The sequence below is a fragment of the Ictalurus furcatus genome, chromosome 10 (genome assembly GCF_023375685.1).
Source record: "Ictalurus furcatus strain D&B chromosome 10, Billie_1.0, whole genome shotgun sequence".
In the NCBI taxonomy this organism is placed as follows: domain Eukaryota; kingdom Metazoa; phylum Chordata; class Actinopteri; order Siluriformes; family Ictaluridae; genus Ictalurus; species Ictalurus furcatus.
Window position 1 is genome coordinate 42,844 of NC_071264.1, and position 23,439 is coordinate 66,282.

Below are 23,439 nucleotides of genomic sequence, written 5' to 3' on the forward strand. Positions count from 1 at the left end.
CAAAACCTACCTCTGTTTTAGGTGGCGATGTGTGTTGTGCTGGATGCAGCATGACTGCCCTCCCGTGGCCAAACTCGGGAATGGCAATTTCCCAGAAGCGGTATTCTGTAATTTAGCTTTTAATAATGGTGTTTATATGTTTGTAAACACCATTATTAAATATCTCTCTCCTTTTCCCCCTTTATGATAATTATTGATGAAACACATATTTCATTCAGGGGGCACAGTGGAAAGCGCTCAGCACGTTCACCTCACACCTACAGGACTGTTGGTTTGATTCTCCCTTGCATGTTCTCCGCATGCTTTGTTTCCTCCACGTACTCCGGTTTTCTCCCCAGTCAAAAGGCATGTGTTGTGAGCTGGTTGGCATCTCTATATTGTCCATAGTGGGAGATTGTGCCCTGCAATGGGTTGGCACCATGTCCAGGGTGTCCCCTGCCTCATGCCTGAATCCCCTGGGATAGGCTCCAGGCTCCCCGTGATCTGTGTAGGATAAGCAGTACAGAGAATAGGTGGATGGAAGGATGGAGATTTCATCCATTGCTCTGGATGGATCTTGACTGCCATCAAGTGGCCCAGTTTAGGAAGTGCATGTTTCTATGTTTTTTTAGAGCAGCGTTTCCCTGCCTTTTTTCAGTCACAGCACCCTTTGAATATTTTCAAAAAATTTGTGCACCCTACACAAACACTGATGCTAGACAGCGTTAAGCCTGGTTTATACTCGACATGTCCAGCAAAAATGACGTCATTACAGAGTGTGCGGTCGAGCATGTTGAGTGCGCGAGGCTTCATTTCTCATGGCGGTCTGCACGGCGCCGGATCCGGAAATTAATGACTGGGAGGCGACTCTTGCCGGAAAGTACGATTGTACAGGTATCTCTATGATCCATCCATGCGGGACCATAGAGAGAGCCAGATGACACAAAATTCATGGAAAGGTTTTTAAAATAGTGATTTGGATTTGCTTTGTACATACTGCTGAGATGATAAAGCCAAAGCTGAAAGTTTTTTGTGGTGCACCATGTTTTCATTCATCAGTATCTTGACAAATAAACACAGTCACTACACTACACCATCAGACACAGTGATTACACCTCATTCTGCTGTCTTTATACACAGAGACCTTTACACTGATGGTGAACATCCAGAGTGATCATTCTGTAATATCTTTCTTTTCTCTCTATACATAAAGAGATGTTTACACTGATGGTGAACATCCAGAGCGATCATTCTGTAATATCTTTCTTTTCTCTCTATACATAAAAAGACGTTTACACTGATGGTGAACATCCAGAGCGATCATTCTGTAATATCTTTCTTTTCTCTCTATACATAAAAAGACGTTTACACTGATGGTGAACATCCAGAGCGATCATTCTGTAATATCTTTCTTTTCTCTCTATACATAAAGAGACATTTACACTGATGGGAGAATATAATAATCACCTGGTTTTGTAAATGTGAGAAATGACATCTGCAGGAAGCTCCACTTCTTGCTGATGTCTACAGTAATTGCTAACATTTACAAAATGAGCCTACAATAAATAATAAGTCTATTTAATGAAAGTGAAGTTTAATAAAAATCTTAATGGAATGAATAAAATAAATTGAGGTTGTTTAGTTTAGTTTTATACATGTTCTCATATTTATAGCTGTGTTTTGTTGTAATGTGACAAGTGATAATCTCAAGGTTTATTGGGGTTTATATGATTATTATTATTATTTTATATATAATTTATTATTATTATTGTTATGGGTGTGTATCTGGCTTATTATTTCAGACATCAGATATTTCTCATCTATATTAAATGTTTTCTACACATTTGATCATTTTAGAAAATGTCTGAAGGATTTTCACACGCACCCCTGCTCTCATCAGACAGAACCTCGATTGGGAAACACTGGGTTAGTTACTCGTCTGCCCAATGTGTTTAACTTACTCTCCATCATCACTTTTATTCTGAGTAACATTCATTATTCACACAAAAACTACTTACACACCATCCTCACTAATATCAGGATACTCGCTCTCATTAAGGGAAAACCAGAAAAAATACATTTCTGCAGATATTTAAGTAAACTTACTCAGCGTATGAGTTCTGCTTCTTTATCTAATGATCTGCTGAGTGTTTCTAGCTCCTGTTATTTTATTTTAGTTTATATATTTGTATAGAGCTCTGACAGTTGTTCGTGCACAGCTGAATGAAGTCACGAGATAATAAATGAAGGTAATGAAATGATAATGTGTGTGATGTAGATTTTACCAGACTGTTAATTCTGTTCTCTGTATTTGCAACGTTTTCAGGCGTATACTTTCAGTATTTACAGGCCTTTGCTCGATGGATCAGAAAGCTGTCTGAAAACAAACCATATCTGTGTGTGTGTGTGTTTATTACCCTACCTCACTGCCCCTCCTCCTCTGCAGAATAAACGGTTAGGAAGTGAAAGTGAAAGTCAGTCTCCATTTTGTGTGGAGGGGAAAATACAGCGTTTCAGGAGTAAAAACACAGTGAGTATCTACATCTAAACCTATAATATATAAACACACTGAATGTACACTAGATGCAGAAGAGTTTTGTGGGTTTGTACTGAAGTTTGAATGTACACAGGTTGTTTTATGACTTGATACAGAGACTATTTCCTGTAAGTGAGCTCTGTGCTGATACAGGGTTTGATTTAACACACCGATGTTGGAGTGAAGTAAACGTGTGTCCTGCTGTAATCTGGAGAAGGAGACATGACCTCCAACATGAGTGTGTCTGGAGAACAGGACTTAAAGAGAGACGAGAGGTGAGTTACTTTTCCATTCACCAGCAATAAATACACACCGTCTCATGGGAACAGATCTGTATCTCTAAACACTCACTAGTTAACAGAGGAACTAGACTTTGGTTTAAGGTGTTTAATAGCAGTGAATATATCACTGATCTGATCTAAGAACCGTTTAGAGAAATCATTCACTGAGAGAAGAGTAAAAAGGACTGTGTAATGTGGAGGAGAAGAGCAGCGTAGCTTTGAGTCAGTGAACTCTACAGGCTTTAAGACCCAGCTGAGTCAGTTATCTGTGACTGGGACTCCTGACATCAGTGTAATTCCTGAGGTATGGGGCGTGTCTCCTGTTTGAATAAGTGTGCAGACTGGAACTGAATTAAAAAGATGGAATGATTGGTGTTTAATGATGAACACATTGTGTAACAGTGCTGAGACAGCAGAGTATTAATTATTGCTGATATTTCTGTTTCATTCTAGAATGATGAAGAGAAAGAGATCAGACTCACCAGAACCCAGCTGTGTGTCCATGAAGAGTGACGCGTCAATGGATCGTCCAATTTACCTTCAGAGACGGAGCCAGTTCTCCTGATGTGAGGTCAGTACAGTGAGGTGTTTTACAGCAGTGTTCCACCTGATCAAACTCACTGGTCTCATTCTGAAGCCCTTCATGATCTTTATCAGGTGTTGAAGCAGTAAAACACTAAACTGTGCAGTGCTGCAGCTCTCGGACTGGCGGTGAGGAAAACTGCTTTAAGAGTTCAGTTCAGCCTGCAGTCCCTGAGCTGGAGGGTCTGTGGTGCTACACAACAACATTTACACCTGGGACATTAATGACTAGATCACTATTTTATTCATGAACATGTTAGTGTCAGTGAGAAATCCTGAAATCAGTGTATAGTGTTAAGAGGATAGTGTTAAATATCTGTCTCTGTATTTATTAGTGTGTGTTGTGCAGCTATGAATACATATAGTCTATATCACATCATGTGTTTTATTTCTTCACAGACCACAACAGAAGAAATCAAACCTCAGCAGAAATCAGCTGGACTCCATATTCAAGGTGTGTGTCTTTTTAATGTGTGTAACTTGTGTGTGAGCAGGTTGCAGGTTTTTTATTTAAGATCATGACAATTTACAGATTTATTGATGTGCAGCAGCATTATGGGTAATCAGGCAGAATTTCAGCTGTAACTGTGGTAATAGAAAGAGACTTTTCTTCTTTTCATAAAATAAAAGCATCTCTCAGCGTGTAACATTATAATATTTAGATGTGTTCCTGTGTGTTTCTAACCAGGAGCTGGAACACAAAGTCATCACTCTGATAAAGAATGAGCTGAAGAGGTTTAGGAAGCTCCTGAGTCCAGATTACCCAGCATGCACTGAGAGGGAGGTGCAGGATGAGGAGGATCTGCACAGTGTCAGAGACGGAGCGCTGAAGATCACACTGCACGTCCTGAAGAACATGAACCACACAGATCTCGCTAACACACTGCACAACAGTAAGAGCTCTGAGTCATGGCTTTATTCCATCAGGTTCACTTTAGAGAGAGGAAATAGTTTTAGATAGGAACACTTTTAGTTTGAAGTTCGAGTTTAGTATCATGTACATCTGCTGCTTTTCTGTTCTGTTCGTGGTCCAGCTTGTGGTGACTCTGTACAATGGTCCTGTTCCTTCAGGAATATTTACTACATGAATCAGGAATGAACAGCAGCATTTGAATTTGACATTTAATCCTGTGTTCAGTGATTTTACATTAAAACATCTTATTACTTTGTTTATTAGAACTCGCCTCTGTGTATCAGACAAAGCTGAAATCCAGCCTGAGAGAGAAGTTTAAAAGAATTAATGAAGGAATCTCACAGCATGGAAGCTCAGCACTTCTGAATGAGATCTACACAGAGCTCTACATCACAGAGGGTTGGAGTGGAGACGTCAATAATGAACATGAGGTGAGACAGATTGAGACAGCGTCCAGGAGACCAGCAACACAGGAGACACCCATCAAATGTAATGATCTCTTTAAAGACGAGTCCATCAGAAGTGTTCTGACTAAAGGAGTTGCTGGAATTGGGAAAACAGTCTCTGTGCAGAAGTTCATTCTGGACTGGGCTGAAGGAAAAGCGAATCAGGACGTCACCTTCATGTTTCCACTTCCCTTTAGAGAGCTGAATCTGATGAAGCAGAAACATCTCAGTCTGATGGATCTTCTTCATCACTTTTTCCCTGAAATGAGAAAACTACAATTAATAGACTCCTACAAAGTGCTGTTGATCTTTGATGGTCTGGATGAGTGTCGACTTCCTCTAAATTTCCAGAAGAATGAGAGATTGTGTGATGTGACAGAGTCAGCCTCAGTGGACGTGCTGCTGACGAACCTCATCAAGGGGAATCTGATTCCCTCTGCTCTCCTCTGGATAACCTCTCGACCAGGAGCAGCCAATCAGATCCCTCCTGAGTGTGTAGACCAGGTAACAGAGGTACGAGGGTTCAGTGATCCTCAGAAAGAGGAGTACTTCAGGAAGAGGATCAGTGATCGGAGCCTGGCCAATAAAATCATCTCACACCTGAAGTCTTCAAGAAGCCTCCACATCATGTGCCACATCCCAGTCTTCTGCTGGATCTCAGCCACTGTTCTAGAGAGAATGTTGGGTGAAGCAGAGAGTGGAGAGATCCCCAAGACTCTGACTCAAATGTTCACACACTTCCTGATCTTTCAGATCAAACACAAGGACCAAAAGTACCATCAGAAATGTGACCCTGATCCTCAGCAGACCAGAGAGAGTATCCTGGCACTGGGAAAACTGGCTTTCCAACAGCTGGAGAAAGGAAACCTGATCTTCTATGAGGAAGACCTGAGAGAGTGTGGCATTGATGTGAGAGAAGCGTCAGTGTACTCAGGAGTGTGTACCCAAATCTTCAGAGAGGAGTTTGGGCTTCACCTGGGGAAGGTGTTCAGCTTTGTACATCTGAGTGTTCAGGAGTTTCTGGCTGCTTTATATGCATTTTTCTGCTTTATTTTTAGAAAGACAAATGTGTTAGTGGAACAAAGCACTGGACGTTTTAATTTCTTCAGAAAGTCAGACATGTCTGATCTCCTCAGGAGTGCAGTGGACAAGGCCTTACAGAGTGAGAACGGACACCTGGACCTGTTCCTCCGCTTCCTTCTGGGTCTCTCACTGGAGTCCAATCAGACTCTCTTACGAGGCTTAATGCCACAGACAGGAAGCAGCTCTCACAGCAAACAGGAAACAGTCGAGTACATCAAGGAGAAGATCAGGGAGAATCCATCTCCAGAGAAATCCATCAATCTGTTCTACTGTCTGAATGAACTGAATGATCATTCTCTAGTGCAGGAAGTACAGACTTACCTGAACAGAGGAGGTCTCAGTCGTCTCAGGGGAACCAGACTCTCTCCTGCTCAGTGGTCAGCTCTGGTGTTTGTGTTACTGAACTCAGATCAGGAGCTGGATGAGTTTAATTTGAGGGAATATGACCGATCAGAGGAAGGTCTTCTGAAGCTGCTGCCAGTGGTCAAAGCCTCCAGAAGAGCTGTGTGAGTATTTTTATTTATAAATGTATTACTGCATGGTTTATTATTTTAATGTAACACTGAACTGCACTGTTTGGATTAATGCTGGTTAATAATTACTCTAATCATCTTTAAACAAACCTCTGGTACTGTTACAGAAGAGTTTCACTTTTTACACCAACACGTTACGTCTGCACTGAGGGCGGGGCCATGTGGACAAAACCTATCACCATTTATTACCTTTTCTCTAAAACTGATGAAGAAATGATCTCTACAGAATAACTGCATGTATTCATCACTGCTTTTTGATCATTTTGTGATCTAAACACCAGTGAAAGGCACTTTTTCTTTTCTCCTTTTATTTGAAAGTGACATTGAACAGAACTTCACAAACGAGAAGAAGAAAAACAGAACACTGTCACCATGGGAACAATATGAATACAGCATGTGACATCAGTGATATAGAGGATATAGGAAAATATCTATCAATAGACATGACTGATTATTCTATTTTCTGGTCCTATGATGTGTATCAGCGTATCACACCGCCCAATCTGCACTGAGGGACACGTGAGAGTGTCGTGGAAAACAATCTTTCCAACCTAAGTTAAACACTTCAGAGACAGAGGGATAAAGTAGATGCCAAAGGTCATCAAACTTTATTGAAACAACAAAGTGAGACAGTCTGCAGAAAGTCTGAATTATACACACACACATGTCTTTATATACTTTTCTGAAGCAGTAAAATTATCCCTAGGCGGGGCATTAACCTCTTCTTTCTAAAAACAAACCAATCTCCATCGCCTTCATGAATTATTCATATCTATATGATACCTTACATTTGTGGTGCATGCGTTGTGAGTTGGATTTTCTTAAAGGTTTTATTGGGACAAGGTCATTTTTTGCAGCGTATGCGCCTTGCGTTGAATTTTCTGAAAGGTTTCATCAGGACAGGATTTTTACCCCGTCCCAGATTTCCCCCTTATACCTTAATGATCTTCTGGCTTTAGTCCCAGCCTGGTACACTTCATCCTGGAAGTCTGATCTGTTATTGTGACACTGGTATTGAAGCTTAAAGGACTTTGATTGGAAACACAGTTCTGGTGAATGTCTAATTGCTCATTTATTGCCAGAGTAAAGCTGCTTTAGACAAAACACACGGTTCTTCTAACTCCGTTTACACAGGACATACAGAGATGCAGAAAAACACCTGATGTTCAGTAACACATAGACGTCTTCTAGCTCACTACACACTTACAATAGAACTTGATTAACACTCTTCTGTGCTTTTTCACTTTCACACCGACCTTGTTTGGTTTGGACCGATCAGACTTTCTCTTTAGATTGGATCTGGTGTGGGATTAGTTTACAGGATGAAAGAGGATTGTCCTCGAGGACGGATTTCCAGTTAGCAAAAACATCATCATAATCCCTCTGTGCAGATCAAGGGATACGTCCTGTTTATAACTTTAATCCCTAACAAAAAATGTGTGAATATTTACCATAAACAAACAAACAAACAAACAAACAAACAAATAAATAATGCATGCACTGTGTGAGACGGATTTCCAGTTAGCAAACTAACTCGTCAACTTACTCCACACACACACTCACACACACTCTCTCTCACACATACACACACACTCACTCACACACACACACACACACACACAGACTTTCACACACACAGACTTTTTTACATGTACTTCCCTTAAAAATGGTTTCCATTATTCAAACAAAAACCCTTCTGTTTTCATTTCAATAATAATAATAATAATAATAATACTAATAATGCTGATGAGGTGTCCTGTCCTCTGATTTGTGTGTGTGAGAGAAACACACTCACATTTCTGTTACATGGTAAAGAGTAAGTGTATTATGGCTGTGTGTGTGTTTGAGATCAGTGTTCTGATATTTCATCATTTCTCTTCCAGGCTGCGTGAGTGTGATCTGACAGAGGAAAGCTGTAGAGTTCTGTCCTCAGTTCTCAGATCAAACTCCTCCAGACTGAGAGAACTGAACCTGAGTGTCAATAACCTGCAGGATTCAGGAGTGAAGCTGCTCTCTGCTGGACTGGAGAATCCACACTGTACACTGGAGATACTGAGGTACACACACTCACACACACACACACACACACACACACACACACACACACTGTACACTGGAGATACTGAGGTACACACACACACACACACACTGTACACTGGAGATACTGAGGTACACACACACACACACACACACTGTACACTGGAGATACTGAGGTACACACACACACACACACACACACACTGTACACTGGAGATACTGAGGTACACACACACACACACACACACTGTACACTGGAGATACTGAGGTACACACACACACACACACACACTGTACACTGGAGATACTGAGGTACACACACACACACACACACACTGTACACTGGAGATACTGAGGTACACACACACACACACACTGTACACTGGAGATACTGAGGTACACACACACACACACACTGTACACTGGAGATACTGAGGTACACACACACACACACACTGTACACTGGAGATACTGAGGTACACACACACACACACACACACACACTGTACACTGGAGATACTGAGGTACACACACACACACACACACACACACTGTACACTGGAGATACTGAGGTACACACACACACACACACACACACACACACTGTACACTGGAGATACTGAGGTACACACACACACACACACACACACACACACTGTACACTGGAGATACTGAGGTACACACACACACACACACACACACACACACTGTACACTGGAGATACTGAGGTACACACACACACACACACACACACACTGTACACTGGAGATACTGAGGTACACACACACACACACACACACACTGTACACTGGAGATACTGAGGTACACACACACACACACACACACACACACACACACACACTGTACACTGGAGATACTGAGGTACACACACACACACACACACACACTGTACACTGGAGATACTGAGGTACACACACACACACACACACACACACTGTACACTGGAGATACTGAGGTACACACACACACACACACACACACACTGTACACTGGAGATACTGAGGTACACACACACACACACACACACACACACTGTACACTGGAGATACTGAGGTACACACACACACACACACACACACACACTGTACACTGGAGATACTGAGGTACACACACACACACACACACACTGTACACTGGAGATACTGAGGTACACACACACACACACACACACACTGTACACTGGAGATACTGAGGTACACACACACACACACACACACACACACTGTACACTGGAGATACTGAGGTACACACACACACACACACACACTGTACACTGGAGATACTGAGGTACACACACACACACACACACACTGTACACTGGAGATACTGAGGTACACACACACACACACACACACTGTACACTGGAGATACTGAGGTACACACACACACACACACACACTGTACACTGGAGATACTGAGGTACACACACACACACACACACTGTACACTGGAGATACTGAGGTACACACACACACACACACACACTGTACACTGGAGATACTGAGGTACACACACACACACACACACTGTACACTGGAGATACTGAGGTACACACACACACTGTACACTGGAGATACTGAGGTACACACACACACACACACACACACACACACTGTACACTGGAGATACTGAGGTACACACACACACACACACACACACACACACACTGTACACTGGAGATACTGAGGTACACACACACACACACACACACACTGTACACTGGAGATACTGAGGTACACACACACACACACACACACACACTGTACACTGGAGATACTGAGGTACACACACACACACACACACACTGTACACTGGAGATACTGAGGTACACACACACACACACTGTACACTGGAGATACTGAGGTACACACACACACACACACACACTGTACACTGGAGATACTGAGGTACACACACACTGTACACTGGAGATACTGAGGTACACACACACACACACTGTACACTGGAGATACTGAGGTACACACACACACACACACTGTACACTGGAGATACTGAGGTACACACACACACACACACTGTACACTGGAGATACTGAGGTACACACACACACACACACACTGTACACTGGAGATACTGAGGTACACACACACACACACACTGTACACTGGAGATACTGAGGTACACACACACACACACTGTACACTGGAGATACTGAGGTACACACACACACACACACACACACACACACTGTACACTGGAGATACTGAGGTACACACACACACACACTGTACACTGGAGATACTGAGGTACACACACACACACACACTGTACACTGGAGATACTGAGGTACACACACACACACACACACACACACACTGTACACTGGAGATACTGAGGTACACACACACACACACACACACACACACTGTACACTGGAGATACTGAGGTACACACACACACACACACACACACACACTGTACACTGGAGATACTGAGGTACACACACACACACACACACACACACACACACACTGTACACTGGAGATACTGAGGTACACACACACACACACACACACACACACTGTACACTGGAGATACTGAGGTACACACACACACACACACTGTACACTGGAGATACTGAGGTACACACACACACACACACACACACACACACTGTACACTGGAGATACTGAGGTACACACACACACACACACTGTACACTGGAGATACTGAGGTACACACACACACACACACACACACACACACACACACACACTGTACACTGGAGATACTGAGGTACACACACACACACACACACACACACTGTACACTGGAGATACTGAGGTACACACACACACACACACACACACTGTACACTGGAGATACTGAGGTACACACACACACACACACACACACACACACTGTACACTGGAGATACTGAGGTACACACACACACACACACACACACACACACACACACTGTACACTGGAGATACTGAGGTACACACACACACACACACACACACACACACTGTACACTGGAGATACTGAGGTACACACACACACACACACACACACTGTACACTGGAGATACTGAGGTACACACACACACACACACACACACTGTACACTGGAGATACTGAGGTGTACACACACACACACACACACACTGTACACTGGAGATACTGAGGTACACACACACACACACACACACACTGTACACTGGAGATACTGAGGTGTACACACACACACACACACACACACACACACACACTGTACACTGGAGATACTGAGGTACACACACACACACACACACACACACTGTACACTGGAGATACTGAGGTACACACACACACACACTGTACACTGGAGATACTGAGGTACACACACACACACACTGTACACTGGAGATACTGAGGTACACACACACACACACACTGTACACTGGAGATACTGAGGTACACACACACACACACACACACACACTGTACACTGGAGATACTGAGGTGTACACACACACACACACACACACACACACACACACTGTACACTGGAGATACTGAGGTACACACACACACACACACACACACACACACACTGTACACTGGAGATACTGAGGTACACACACACACACACTGTACACTGGAGATACTGAGGTACACACACACACACACTGTACACTGGAGATACTGAGGTACACACACACACACACTGTACACTGGAGATACTGAGGTACACACACACACACACTGTACACTGGAGATACTGAGGTACACACACACACACACTGTACACTGGAGATACTGAGGTACACACACACACACACTGTACACTGGAGATACTGAGGTACACACACACACACACTGTACACTGGAGATACTGAGGTACACACACACACACACTGTACACTGGAGATACTGAGGTACACACACACACACACTGTACACTGGAGATACTGAGGTACACACACACACACACTGTACACTGGAGATACTGAGGTACACACACACACACACTGTACACTGGAGATACTGAGGTACACACACACACACTGTACACTGGAGATACTGAGGTACACACACACACACACTGTACACTGGAGATACTGAGGTACACACACACACACACTGTACACTGGAGATACTGAGGTACACACACACACACACACTGTACACTGGAGATACTGAGGTACACACACACACACACTGTACACTGGAGATACTGAGGTACACACACACACACACTGTACACTGGAGATACTGAGGTACACACACACACACTGTACACTGGAGATACTGAGGTACACACACACACACACTGTACACTGGAGATACTGAGGTACACACACACACACACACTGTACACTGGAGATACTGAGGTACACACACACACACACACTGTACACTGGAGATACTGAGGTACACACACACACACACACACACTGTACACTGGAGATACTGAGGTACACACACACACACACACACACACACACTGTACACTGGAGATACTGAGGTACACACACACACACACTGTACACTGGAGATACTGAGGTACACACACACACACACACTGTACACTGGAGATACTGAGGTACACACACACACACACTGTACACTGGAGATACTGAGGTACACACACACACACACACACACACACACACACACTGTACACTGGAGATACTGAGGTACACACACACACACACACACACACACTGTACACTGGAGATACTGAGGTACACACACACACACACTGTACACTGGAGATACTGAGGTACACACACACACACACACACACTGTACACTGGAGATACTGAGGTACACACACACACACACACACACTGTACACTGGAGATACTGAGGTACACACACACACACACACTGTACACTGGAGATACTGAGGTACACACACACACACACTGTACACTGGAGATACTGAGGTACACACACACACACACTGTACACTGGAGATACTGAGGTACACACACACACACACACACACACACACTGTACACTGGAGATACTGAGGTACACACACACACACACTGTACACTGGAGATACTGAGGTACACACACACTCACACACACACACACACTGTACACTGGAGATACTGAGGTACACACACACACACACACACACACACACACTGTACACTGGAGATACTGAGGTACACACACACACACACACACACACACACACACACACACACACACTGTACACTGGAGATACTGAGGTACACACACACACACACACACACACACACACACACACACACTGTACACTGGAGATACTGAGGTACACACACACACTCACACACACACACACTGTACACTGGAGATACTGAGGTACACACACACACACACACACACACACTGTACACTGGAGATACTGAGGTACACACACACACACACACACACACACTGTACACTGGAGATACTGAGGTACACACACACACACACACACACTGTACACTGGAGATACTGAGGTACACACACACACACACACTGTACACTGGAGATACTGAGGTACACACACACACACACACACACACACTGTACACTGGAGATACTGAGGTACACACACACACACACACTGTACACTGGAGATACTGAGGTGTACACACACACACACACACACACACACACTGTACACTGGAGATACTGAGGTGTACACACACACACACACACACACACACACTGTACACTGGAGATACTGAGGTACACACACACACACACTGTACACTGGAGATACTGAGGTACACACACACACACACTGTACACTGGAGATACTGAGGTACACACACACACACACTGTACACTGGAGATACTGAGGTACACACACACACACACACACACACACACACTGTACACTGGAGAAACTGAGGTACACTCACACACACACCACACACACACACATTCACACACACACACACACACACACACTGTACACTGGAGATACTGAGGTACACACACACACTCACTGTACACTTGATACTGAGGTACACACACACTCACACACACACTGTACACTGGAGATACTGAGGTACACACACACAGTTTCCCTCTGTGGTGACTGTAATTGTAGTGATGTGATATTGTCATTGTTGTGTGTGAGATGAGAGTAAATGTTGTGTATATAAAGATTTTGTGTAGTTGATGTTTTCAGAGCTAAAACTGAGTGTGTTAAGTGTGAGAAGGTTTTCTTTCTTGCAGGATGTGGAACTGCAGGATTACAGATGAAGGTTGTGCTGCTCTGGCTTCTGCTCTGAGGTCAAACTCCTCATCACACCTGAGAGAACTGGATCTGAACGATAATAATCCAGGAGAATCAGGAGTGAAGCTGCTCTCTGATCTACTGAAGGATCCACACTGTAACCTGGAGACACTACAGTGAGTTACTGACTTACTGTCTCTTTACTCCACTGTATCATGCTGAATAATGTGTGTGTGTGTGTGTGTGTGTGTTTATGCTGATGTTGTGTGTTTACACTGATGTTCTTCTCTGTCTTACAGCATTAACTATAATACACTCACCAGGACGGCGTATGACGGGAGTCTCACCTCAAACCTCTTCTCCAGGATACTGCAGTCTTGGTGAAGAGTTAGAACCCGTCCCACATTTCCAGCAGTTTGGGAGCTGAATCATTAAACTTAAAGGGGCAGAGCAGAAACAAAGTCAAGAACAGGCAGAAGGTCGTACACAGGAGAAATCAACACACGTAACCAAATATCTGCTGTACAAAGCAACGGCACCGATCTGCCCCGGGGTTGGAGACTGACGAGGCTTAAGTACACGTCCGGAAATGTACAGCCAACTCATCCCAAAGCACGAGGCGGGAGCAGGCGTGTATGAGATGTGATCGTCCAATGGCAAGCAGGAACATGACGCATTGCAGTGGACTGGGCTTAAAAGAGGAGGAGACAAGACACCCATCCCTCCCCCGACATAGACACACGAATGGAACACAGTACAAACAGAAATACAACTGAGGACGTAACAGTGGTCAAGTATCAAATAAAATGTAAACTTGCATTGATGAAGTTAATGTTGTTAGTAATTGTTTATAAATTACCATGGTAACACAGAGCTCCAAGGTATAAAAATATGGAGTTTGTCATCAATCAAACAGTAACCAGTTTTAATACCTAAAAAAGTTTACGTAGCAAAATTTAGCAAAGCGCTTTACAGTAAATTAAAATGTAAAATTAAACTAATGAAATGTTGTGCAGCACATGCTTATGTTAATGTTTGTTACATTATATAATCATATAAATAAATAAATACTCCCAAAGTCACCAGAATTGAAAGCTTTGGTGCTGTTAAACATTTAGAGATTGAGGTTGTGGTGACTCAGTAGTTCACTCAGTATATCTGGGTAAGACACAGTGAACGACTCACTGCTGGCATTCATGAAGAAGTCATAAACTCCACTGGAATAATAAGTAGGATCTAATAAAACCATGAGTGGAAATTATTGGTGTAAGTTTGTTAGGATAGACTTCCTCCAACCTGGAACTATATCCTCCAGTCCACGCGGTGGCGGTAACGCGCCTAACAGCTGCGTCTCCGACCAGTAGAAATCACAGAAGAAGAAAAAGCTGCAGCTGGTATCTCCTGAGCAGTTGAGTTATTACACCGAACTAATCATCTCCAGATTAAATTATTTCTGACAGTTTTACAGTTAGATTTGATCGAGTTTAAACATAAAAGCTGGTTATTTGGTCTGTGTTTGAGGAATTAAAACTCCGTTCTGTTTTTAAACCCGAGGTAAGTTAAACGGAAGCTGTGTGGCCGAATCCCAAATTGATGTCATTTCCGGTTTAAGTGCACTACATTAGGGATGAAATAATGACGGTCTACACCCTATGTAGTGCACTATTTAACTCATGGGGAGATATTTGTTCTGTTTTAGCGGCACTATTTAAGTATAACCTTACTTTATCCTAAAATCCATTGTTTGCTCCCTGCTTATAGCAACTAAAATAAACAACAGTGAGTGTAAAAGTGGCTAAGTCATTTAGCAGCTAAAATAACTTTATATTTCTGTAATGTTTTTAATGTATAAACTGCTAAACCTGGGTAGAGTTGGGTTTATATTGAACATTTACTGCACATTCGAGCTTCTCTCTTCTATTTCTCAAGAAAAAAGGACAAAATGTGTGTGTGTAGCTGGCGAGGTGACTTTGTAAAGAAATACTACGCGCATGCGCACGTACGCATTCACGTCAACTTGTCCGCCATATTGATGAGGGAAAGACCGCGCTGTAAACAAATACAAGTAAACGGAGGAGCTGTGGTTTTTCTGGATAATAATTTACATGATTTACCGGAGATGATAACGGCATCGTTTTCAAAAACTTGTCCTTTGAAACCCGTTTTCCAAAGTTTTCAGGCCCCGAAACGCCGTCGTCATGGAAACGAACAGCCAAACCGCATCAGAAGTTTTCGGTTTTTATTTGAAAACGTTGTGGTGTAAACGGCCCCTTAACAACTACAGCAAAATGCTGCTTTTATTGCTGAAGTCTTTCTGTAAACAAATAGAAATGAAATAGAATTTTTATGATTCACACTATATTACACTCCATTCTTCTTCTCAAAGACAACTCTATTTTTGAAAATATTCAAGATGATTTTTTTTTTGTTTAAAAAATCAATTTCATGATGCAGCTTATTAATAGAGCTGCAACTAACGATTATTTTCACAATCGATTAATTGGTCGATTATTTTTTTTGATTAATCTGATGGGGGCGGGGCAAACTTTCAGTGCCTTTTTTTGTTTATTTAAAATAAAATCCACAAACTGAGTGTTACAAATATAAATTCAGACTAAAACTTTACACAGATGTTTGTCCAAAACAGAAAAGAACCCAATACACACATATACATACACACACACACACACACACACACACACACACACACATATATATATATATATATATATATATATATATATATATATATATATATATATATATATATAATTAATTTAGGACTGTAGTTTAATTCGGTGCTTTTTGTGAATCCACAAAAAAAATAATGCATAAGTACTTATATAATATAAATGTAAACTAACTAAATAAGATAAATATATAAACATTTATAAATAGAGTTAGATAGATAGCATTATTTTTTATGGATGCACAAAAAGCACCGAATTAAACTCCAGTCCTAAATGAATAATAAAAACTCACTTTCACTGCACCTTGTGGTTTCTGTTCCTCGGTGTCTTTAGACATTATTTTACTTTTGATCATAATATTTGAATTAGACATTACAGATCTTACTCGCGCTACACTCTGTATCAGCGCGTCTACACCGCGCGTGACCAGCAACGCGGCCTCGTTACTAACACTTTGGGCACAGGCCACGCTAATGAAACATCATCCATTTCAAGTCAAGTTGCTATTGTTAAACTTTTCACTAAAACCTGTATGGAAACGTTGCTGTTCAGTTGTTCTATAAGCGCAATTTCAACCAAATACAGTGGAGTGTAAAAGTTTGTACCCCCTTTTGGTTTCTTTTGGACGGAAGGGTGTTAAATGTCATAAACACTACAAAATTTGACTGTAAGTAGAAGTTAATTTTATTATCAGACTCGGATATCCATGTTAATATTTTTAATACTGCTCATTAGTGTTAAATGACTTGATGATTTTGTGGTCAGTAAAGCGTTTTTGTGTTGATTTTGATGTATGTTTTGGATCACTGTCCTGCTGGAAGATCCAACCACGGCCCATTTTAATCTTTCTGGCAGAGGCAGTCAGGTTTTTATTTAATATCTGTTGATATTTGGTAGAGTCCATGATGCCATGTATCCTAACAATATGTCCAGGTCCTCTGGCAGAAAAACATTCCCAAAACATTAAAGATCCACCACCATATTTAACCGTGGGCATGAGGTACTTTTCCATATGGCTACCTCTCTGTGTTTGTCAAAACCACCTCTGGTGTTTATTACCAAAAAGCTCTATTTTGGTTTCATCTGACCATAGAACCCGATCCCATTTGAAGTTCCAGTAGTGTCTGGCACACTGAAGACACCTGAGTGTGTTTTTGGATGAGAGTAGAGGCTTTTTTCTTGAAACCCTTCCAAACAGCTTGTGGTGATGTAGGTGACTTCAGATTGTAGTTTTGGAGACTTTCTGACCCCAAGACACAACTAACTCCTGCAATTCTCCAGCTGTGATCCTTGGAGATGTTTTGGCCACTCGAACCGTCCTCTTCAGTGTGTTGAGACGATATAGACACGCGTCCAATTCCAGGTTGATTCATAACATTTCCAGTTGACTGGAACTTCTTAATTATTGCCCTGATGATGAAAATGAGCATTTTCGATGCTTGTGCTATTTTCTTATAGACACTTCCCATTTTGTGAAGCTCAACAACCTTTTGCTGCACATCACAGCTACAGTGGTGCTTGAAAGTTTGTGAACCCTTTAGAATTTTCTATATTTCTACAAAAATATACACAAGATTTTCAGACAAGTCCTAAAACTACACAAAGAGAACCCATTTAAACAAACGTGACACATATTATACTTGGTCATTTATTTATTGCAGAAAATAATCCAATATTCCAATCTGGGAGTGGCAAAAGTATGTGAACCTTTTGCCTTCAGTATCTGGTCTGACCCCCTTGTGCAGCAATAACTGCAACTAATCATTTCCAGTAACTGTTGATTAGTCCTGCACATGGGCTTGGACATCAGTTTTGGCCATTCCAAACCAATAACTTTATTGTTCTTTAACCATTCTTTGTTTTGGGCCATTGTCTTATTGCATGCCCCACTTTCTCTTGAGATTCAGTTCAGTTCCTGGGTTCATTCTTGCCCTGCGTTTGGGGAACTCACCGCTACATGAATTATAATCTTTCAGATAGCTTGGAGATTTAGTACGTGTAGACCTTCTCAACTCAGGGTTTTCCATCCCAAGGAAAGTTTCTTACGCAGCCACTTCAGAAGTTCCTCACAGTTTTTGTTTGTGACTTTCCTCAGAGAATGAAGAACCTGAGTCTTTTGTAGAAGGCACTGGAATGTCAACATCTGGCCATGAAGTGTCTTACAACTCTGGTGCTGGTGCTGCGGATGTTGTATTGTGCCTGTCTCTCACCTGATCAATATGTCAGTGCACTACTTGCCCACTTCCCAATGCTACTGTGCACCATACAGGACCAGTCTTTTTCTGAACTGTTCCTGGAATAAAAGTAGGTCCAGAGCTGAAGTTCCTAGTATACACTGGGTCACCCACCACGAGATATCTTTCCTTTGCATGTTGGTCATGGTACCATTTTTCTCTCAATTGTTTGTGTCTCAATGAGACCCTGTGTAGACCAGTTTCCTTCCACACAGCAGTTTAGCGGCTTATTTGCCAGTGGTCGACTGTGGCGTCGTTCGGTAACTGAACAGCACTCTGGCTAGCTTTTTCAATGGACTCTCGGCACTCTCTTTCATCAGGGTTTTGAATGTTTGAACGGCCCTTTCAGCCAGACCACTGGAAGATGCATGGTAGGGTGCTGTGCTTGTGTTTGATGCCGTTTCTTTCCATAAACTCTTGGAATTCAGCACTGGTAAAAAACAAAGAAACTGCTATGGTCTGACATCACTACTTCTTGTATCCTGTGTTGGCTAAAGGTTTGTCTTAAGCACTGAATGGTAACTGTGGATGTAGACTTGATTAACAGATAAGCCTCTATCCATTTTGAGAATGCCTCTACCACGATCAAGAACATTCTACCCATCCACGGTGCACCGTAATCAATGTGAATCCCTCTCCACGGTTGCTCTGGCAACTCTCACGCGTGCAGTGGCGCGTTTGCCGGAGCGTTTCTGTTTTCCTGACAGACTGCACACGATTTGACCAATGCTTCCACCTCTGCATCCAAGTGTGGCAACCACATATAGCTACGCACCAGGCCTTTCATCCTGGTAATTCCCGGATGGGTTTCGTGTAGATGTCTTAGAAGAGCCGCACGCCGCGGATGTGGAATCACTACGCGAGTCCCCCATAACACAAAGCTTCCCTGTATGCAGAGTTCATCCTATTTCCTTACATATTAGGGATGTCACGATACCAAAAATCTAGTCGTCGGTACCGATACCACCAAAAGTACACGATGCTCAATACCACGGTGTGGTTTTTATTTAAAAAAAAGAGAGGGAATTAAAAAAAATTATAAAATTAAAAACTCCTGGAGGGCATCCTCCTCTGGCTGATACTGGCAGAGAGAGAGAGAGGGATATTTTAGTTCAAACACTCTGACCATGACTAATAAGTGCTAAGGTGCACTCCTAAACGCACACACACCCCTTATACTCTGAATGCAAGCATTAGTTTAAATTCACTGATATGGTGGCAGGATAAAAAGATTTATTAAAAGCATGAACATGTGTATAATTATTAGTGACATGAGGCTACATTTAGCTGACAGGACACGGGCTGAATGGAGATGCATGGTGGTCCATTAGGAGGTAGTTTATAACATTGCAATGCGTTAGCGTTTAACAAATAACTGGATATCGCTAACTTTACATGGAGCATAACGTTAGCTGATTTCACGGCTACAATACCAGCTTCCTCAAACATAATATAGGACCTGTCTTTCGACTGTAATCCTATGGCATTAATTTTGTGACCTAAAAATACCTCTACTTCTCCCATGAACTCGCACTTGCTCCTTCTTTGCCTCAGTCCACTCTTTTCTATCCTACTCAGTACCTCATCCAAGTTCTGCAGATGTTCATTAGCCCCTGAGACTAAAATGCCATCCAGATAAACTGTGACGCGTGCGATGTCTTGCAGAATCCCTTCTATTGTGCGCTGGAAGATCGCTGGACTTGAAGCAACTCCAAATGGTGGCCTGTTGTAAGTACATAATCCCTTGTGCATGTTGATTGTAACATACTTATTGGAATTTTTGTGCAGCATTATCTTCTGATGCGCATGGGTCATGTCCAGTTTGGAGAATTTTTCCTCCTGCCGACTGAGCAAATAAATCTTCTACCTTGGGAATTGGATACTGCTCCACACTAGAGCTGGATTTACTGCGAATTTATAATCCTACAAATTGGGATAGAACCATCAGTTTCCTGACTGGAACAATGGGAGCTGCCCACTCTGCAAACTGCATTGGTTCAATGATCTTGTCTTCCACCAGCCTCTGGAGTTCTCTCTCCAGCAGTGGACCCAACTCTTCTTTGAACACCTCGGATTGTCTCTCCAATACGTTAGCCAATTTATGACCTGGTACATTTGCTACTGTATTTACCAGCTGATGCAACAAATGATTTCTGTAGCCCCCCCCCACATCTTTGAATGTTGATCTTTACTGATGATCACTCCACAGCCTGCGTTAACTTCAAATACCACCTCCATGCTATTCACTTCAATGGTTTGTGTGATAGGAGCAGCCCTAGGTAAGTCAAACTAAACAGAACCCTTACCTTCACTACAGTGAGAGAGAGGCCTTTAGTTGCATAAATGTTACCCTGGCTCCTTTATGACCTTACAGACTACTACTTGTCTTGCTCTTGGAGTGATCTTTGTTGGTTGATATGTTCTGGGGAGGGAAATGATGGTCTTGAATTTCCTCCATTTGTGCACAATCTGTCTGTGGCCAAATATTATCATTTTGTCTCGTTTGTTTAACTGGGATCTCTTGGTCTACTTTTAGGACTTGTGTAAAAATCTGATGTTTTGGGTCATCTTTATTCATATATATAGAAAATTCTGAAGGGTTCATAAACCTTCAAGCACCACTGAATATATCTTGGCCTCACTTATTGTTCTGAATGAGTAAGAGAATTTGGCTTATGCGTTACCTATCCCTGTGAAACAGGAAGTCATGGTTGAACAATGTCCTGTTCCTAGTTTCCCAAGTGTACAAAAAAGTAAAATATCAAGGGGAATATACTTCAAATACATTTCTCATGGATTCATAGGGGTGCCAATAATTGTTGTACACCTATTTAACAAATATTTTTTATAAACTTGTGGTGTTTGCAATTGTTTGTCCATGAGAGCAGAGTATTTTTGTGAATTTTTTTTTTTTTAACAAAAGGTTTTCTTCTTTGCTCATATTTACCAAGGGTGCCAATATTAGTGGAGGACACTGTACATGTCACTCTCAAGTGGAAACCTCATATGACACACTGTTCCTTTTCAGGAAATAAAAACCTGTATTTTGAGAAGTCAGCACTGTTACAGTTGGTATTGTGGCTGTATATAAGGTCAAACCTGTATATAAGGTTTTTTTTTCATGTAGCTTAATTATTTAGTATAAATGAAGGTAAGTGTGTGTTCTGTTCATCTCTGCAGTCGTGTGTTCCCTGATAGTCAATGATTGCTGGAGCTCTGGAAATAGCAGGTGAGATTGCAGGCCGGAGTCGCGTCGCTGTCCAGGGAACCAAAATCAACCTCCTCTACTCCTGAGACCACAGTGTGACTGAGAGCCTAGACTACATGGTAAGAACCTGCTTAAGACATGAATAGCATTTTTAGCCTCAAGGTAGACCCATGCACACACAGTATGGCCACAAACACAAAGTAGAGCGGTCGAAATCTGAGATTGCTCCTCTGCGTCTCCAGGCTACTTGGAACATGAACATGTTGCAGACACAGGATCTTATGAAGTCAGCGCAGGCAGCCCTGGAAAAGAAGAGTCCGAAAGACGTGCCCTTCTCCAAGCTTTAAAGGAGAAGATCCAGGGCTGTTGAAGCTGCGGTGGAACTGAGACTTCATCATCCACAGATCTTTAGTTCTTCTTGCTAAGTCTCAGTTTCTTTTTAGTCTTTTTATTTTTAGACTGGTCAAAAGACTGATTAGTGGAAGTGAAATGATGGATGAACTTTTAATTACTTGCTTTATTATTTGCAGGTGCCTTGTACAGTAAGACAGGGTAACTAATACTCAAAAGCTTGTTTTGTGTGTTAACATGTACAGTAGATGTACATATTTTTTCTGGTCCTGTGTGACTGCAGAATGTAGTGCAGTTAACACATTAAATTTCCTTGGATGGTCACTTTTAACTCGAGGAGGTCACAGTTTGCCCAGACATCTTTTTTTAAATCC

The 23,439-nt window shown here is 42.2% G+C and overlaps 1 protein-coding gene across 8 annotated transcripts; it reads left to right on the forward strand.

Moving 5' to 3' along the window:
• Window positions 1-2,391: 2,391 nt before the first annotated feature.
• LOC128614055 (NLR family CARD domain-containing protein 3-like) lies at window positions 2,392-23,189 on the forward strand. Of its 8 annotated transcripts, none has more exons than XR_008386977.1 (9): window positions 2,392-2,509; window positions 2,669-2,790; window positions 3,250-3,832; window positions 4,067-4,271; window positions 4,556-6,326; window positions 8,237-8,410; window positions 21,172-21,234; window positions 21,716-22,833; window positions 22,957-23,189. XR_008386977.1 is itself a non-coding variant. In XM_053635326.1 (9 exons), exons 5-9 carry the CDS (start codon window positions 4,235-4,237, stop codon window positions 14,964-14,966), a joined length of 2,244 nt encoding a protein of 747 aa, XP_053491301.1. In that variant the 5' UTR covers window positions 2,392-2,509; window positions 2,669-2,790; window positions 3,250-3,507; window positions 3,778-3,832; window positions 4,067-4,234; the 3' UTR covers window positions 14,967-15,970. The 8 variants fall into 8 exon arrangements, 4 of the variants coding, with proteins under 4 accessions (XP_053491301.1, XP_053491300.1, XP_053491302.1 ...); XR_008386976.1 differs by having other exon boundaries at window positions 22,687-22,833; XR_008386978.1 differs by having other exon boundaries at window positions 22,705-22,833.
• The last annotated feature ends 250 nt before the right edge of the window (window positions 23,190-23,439 follow it).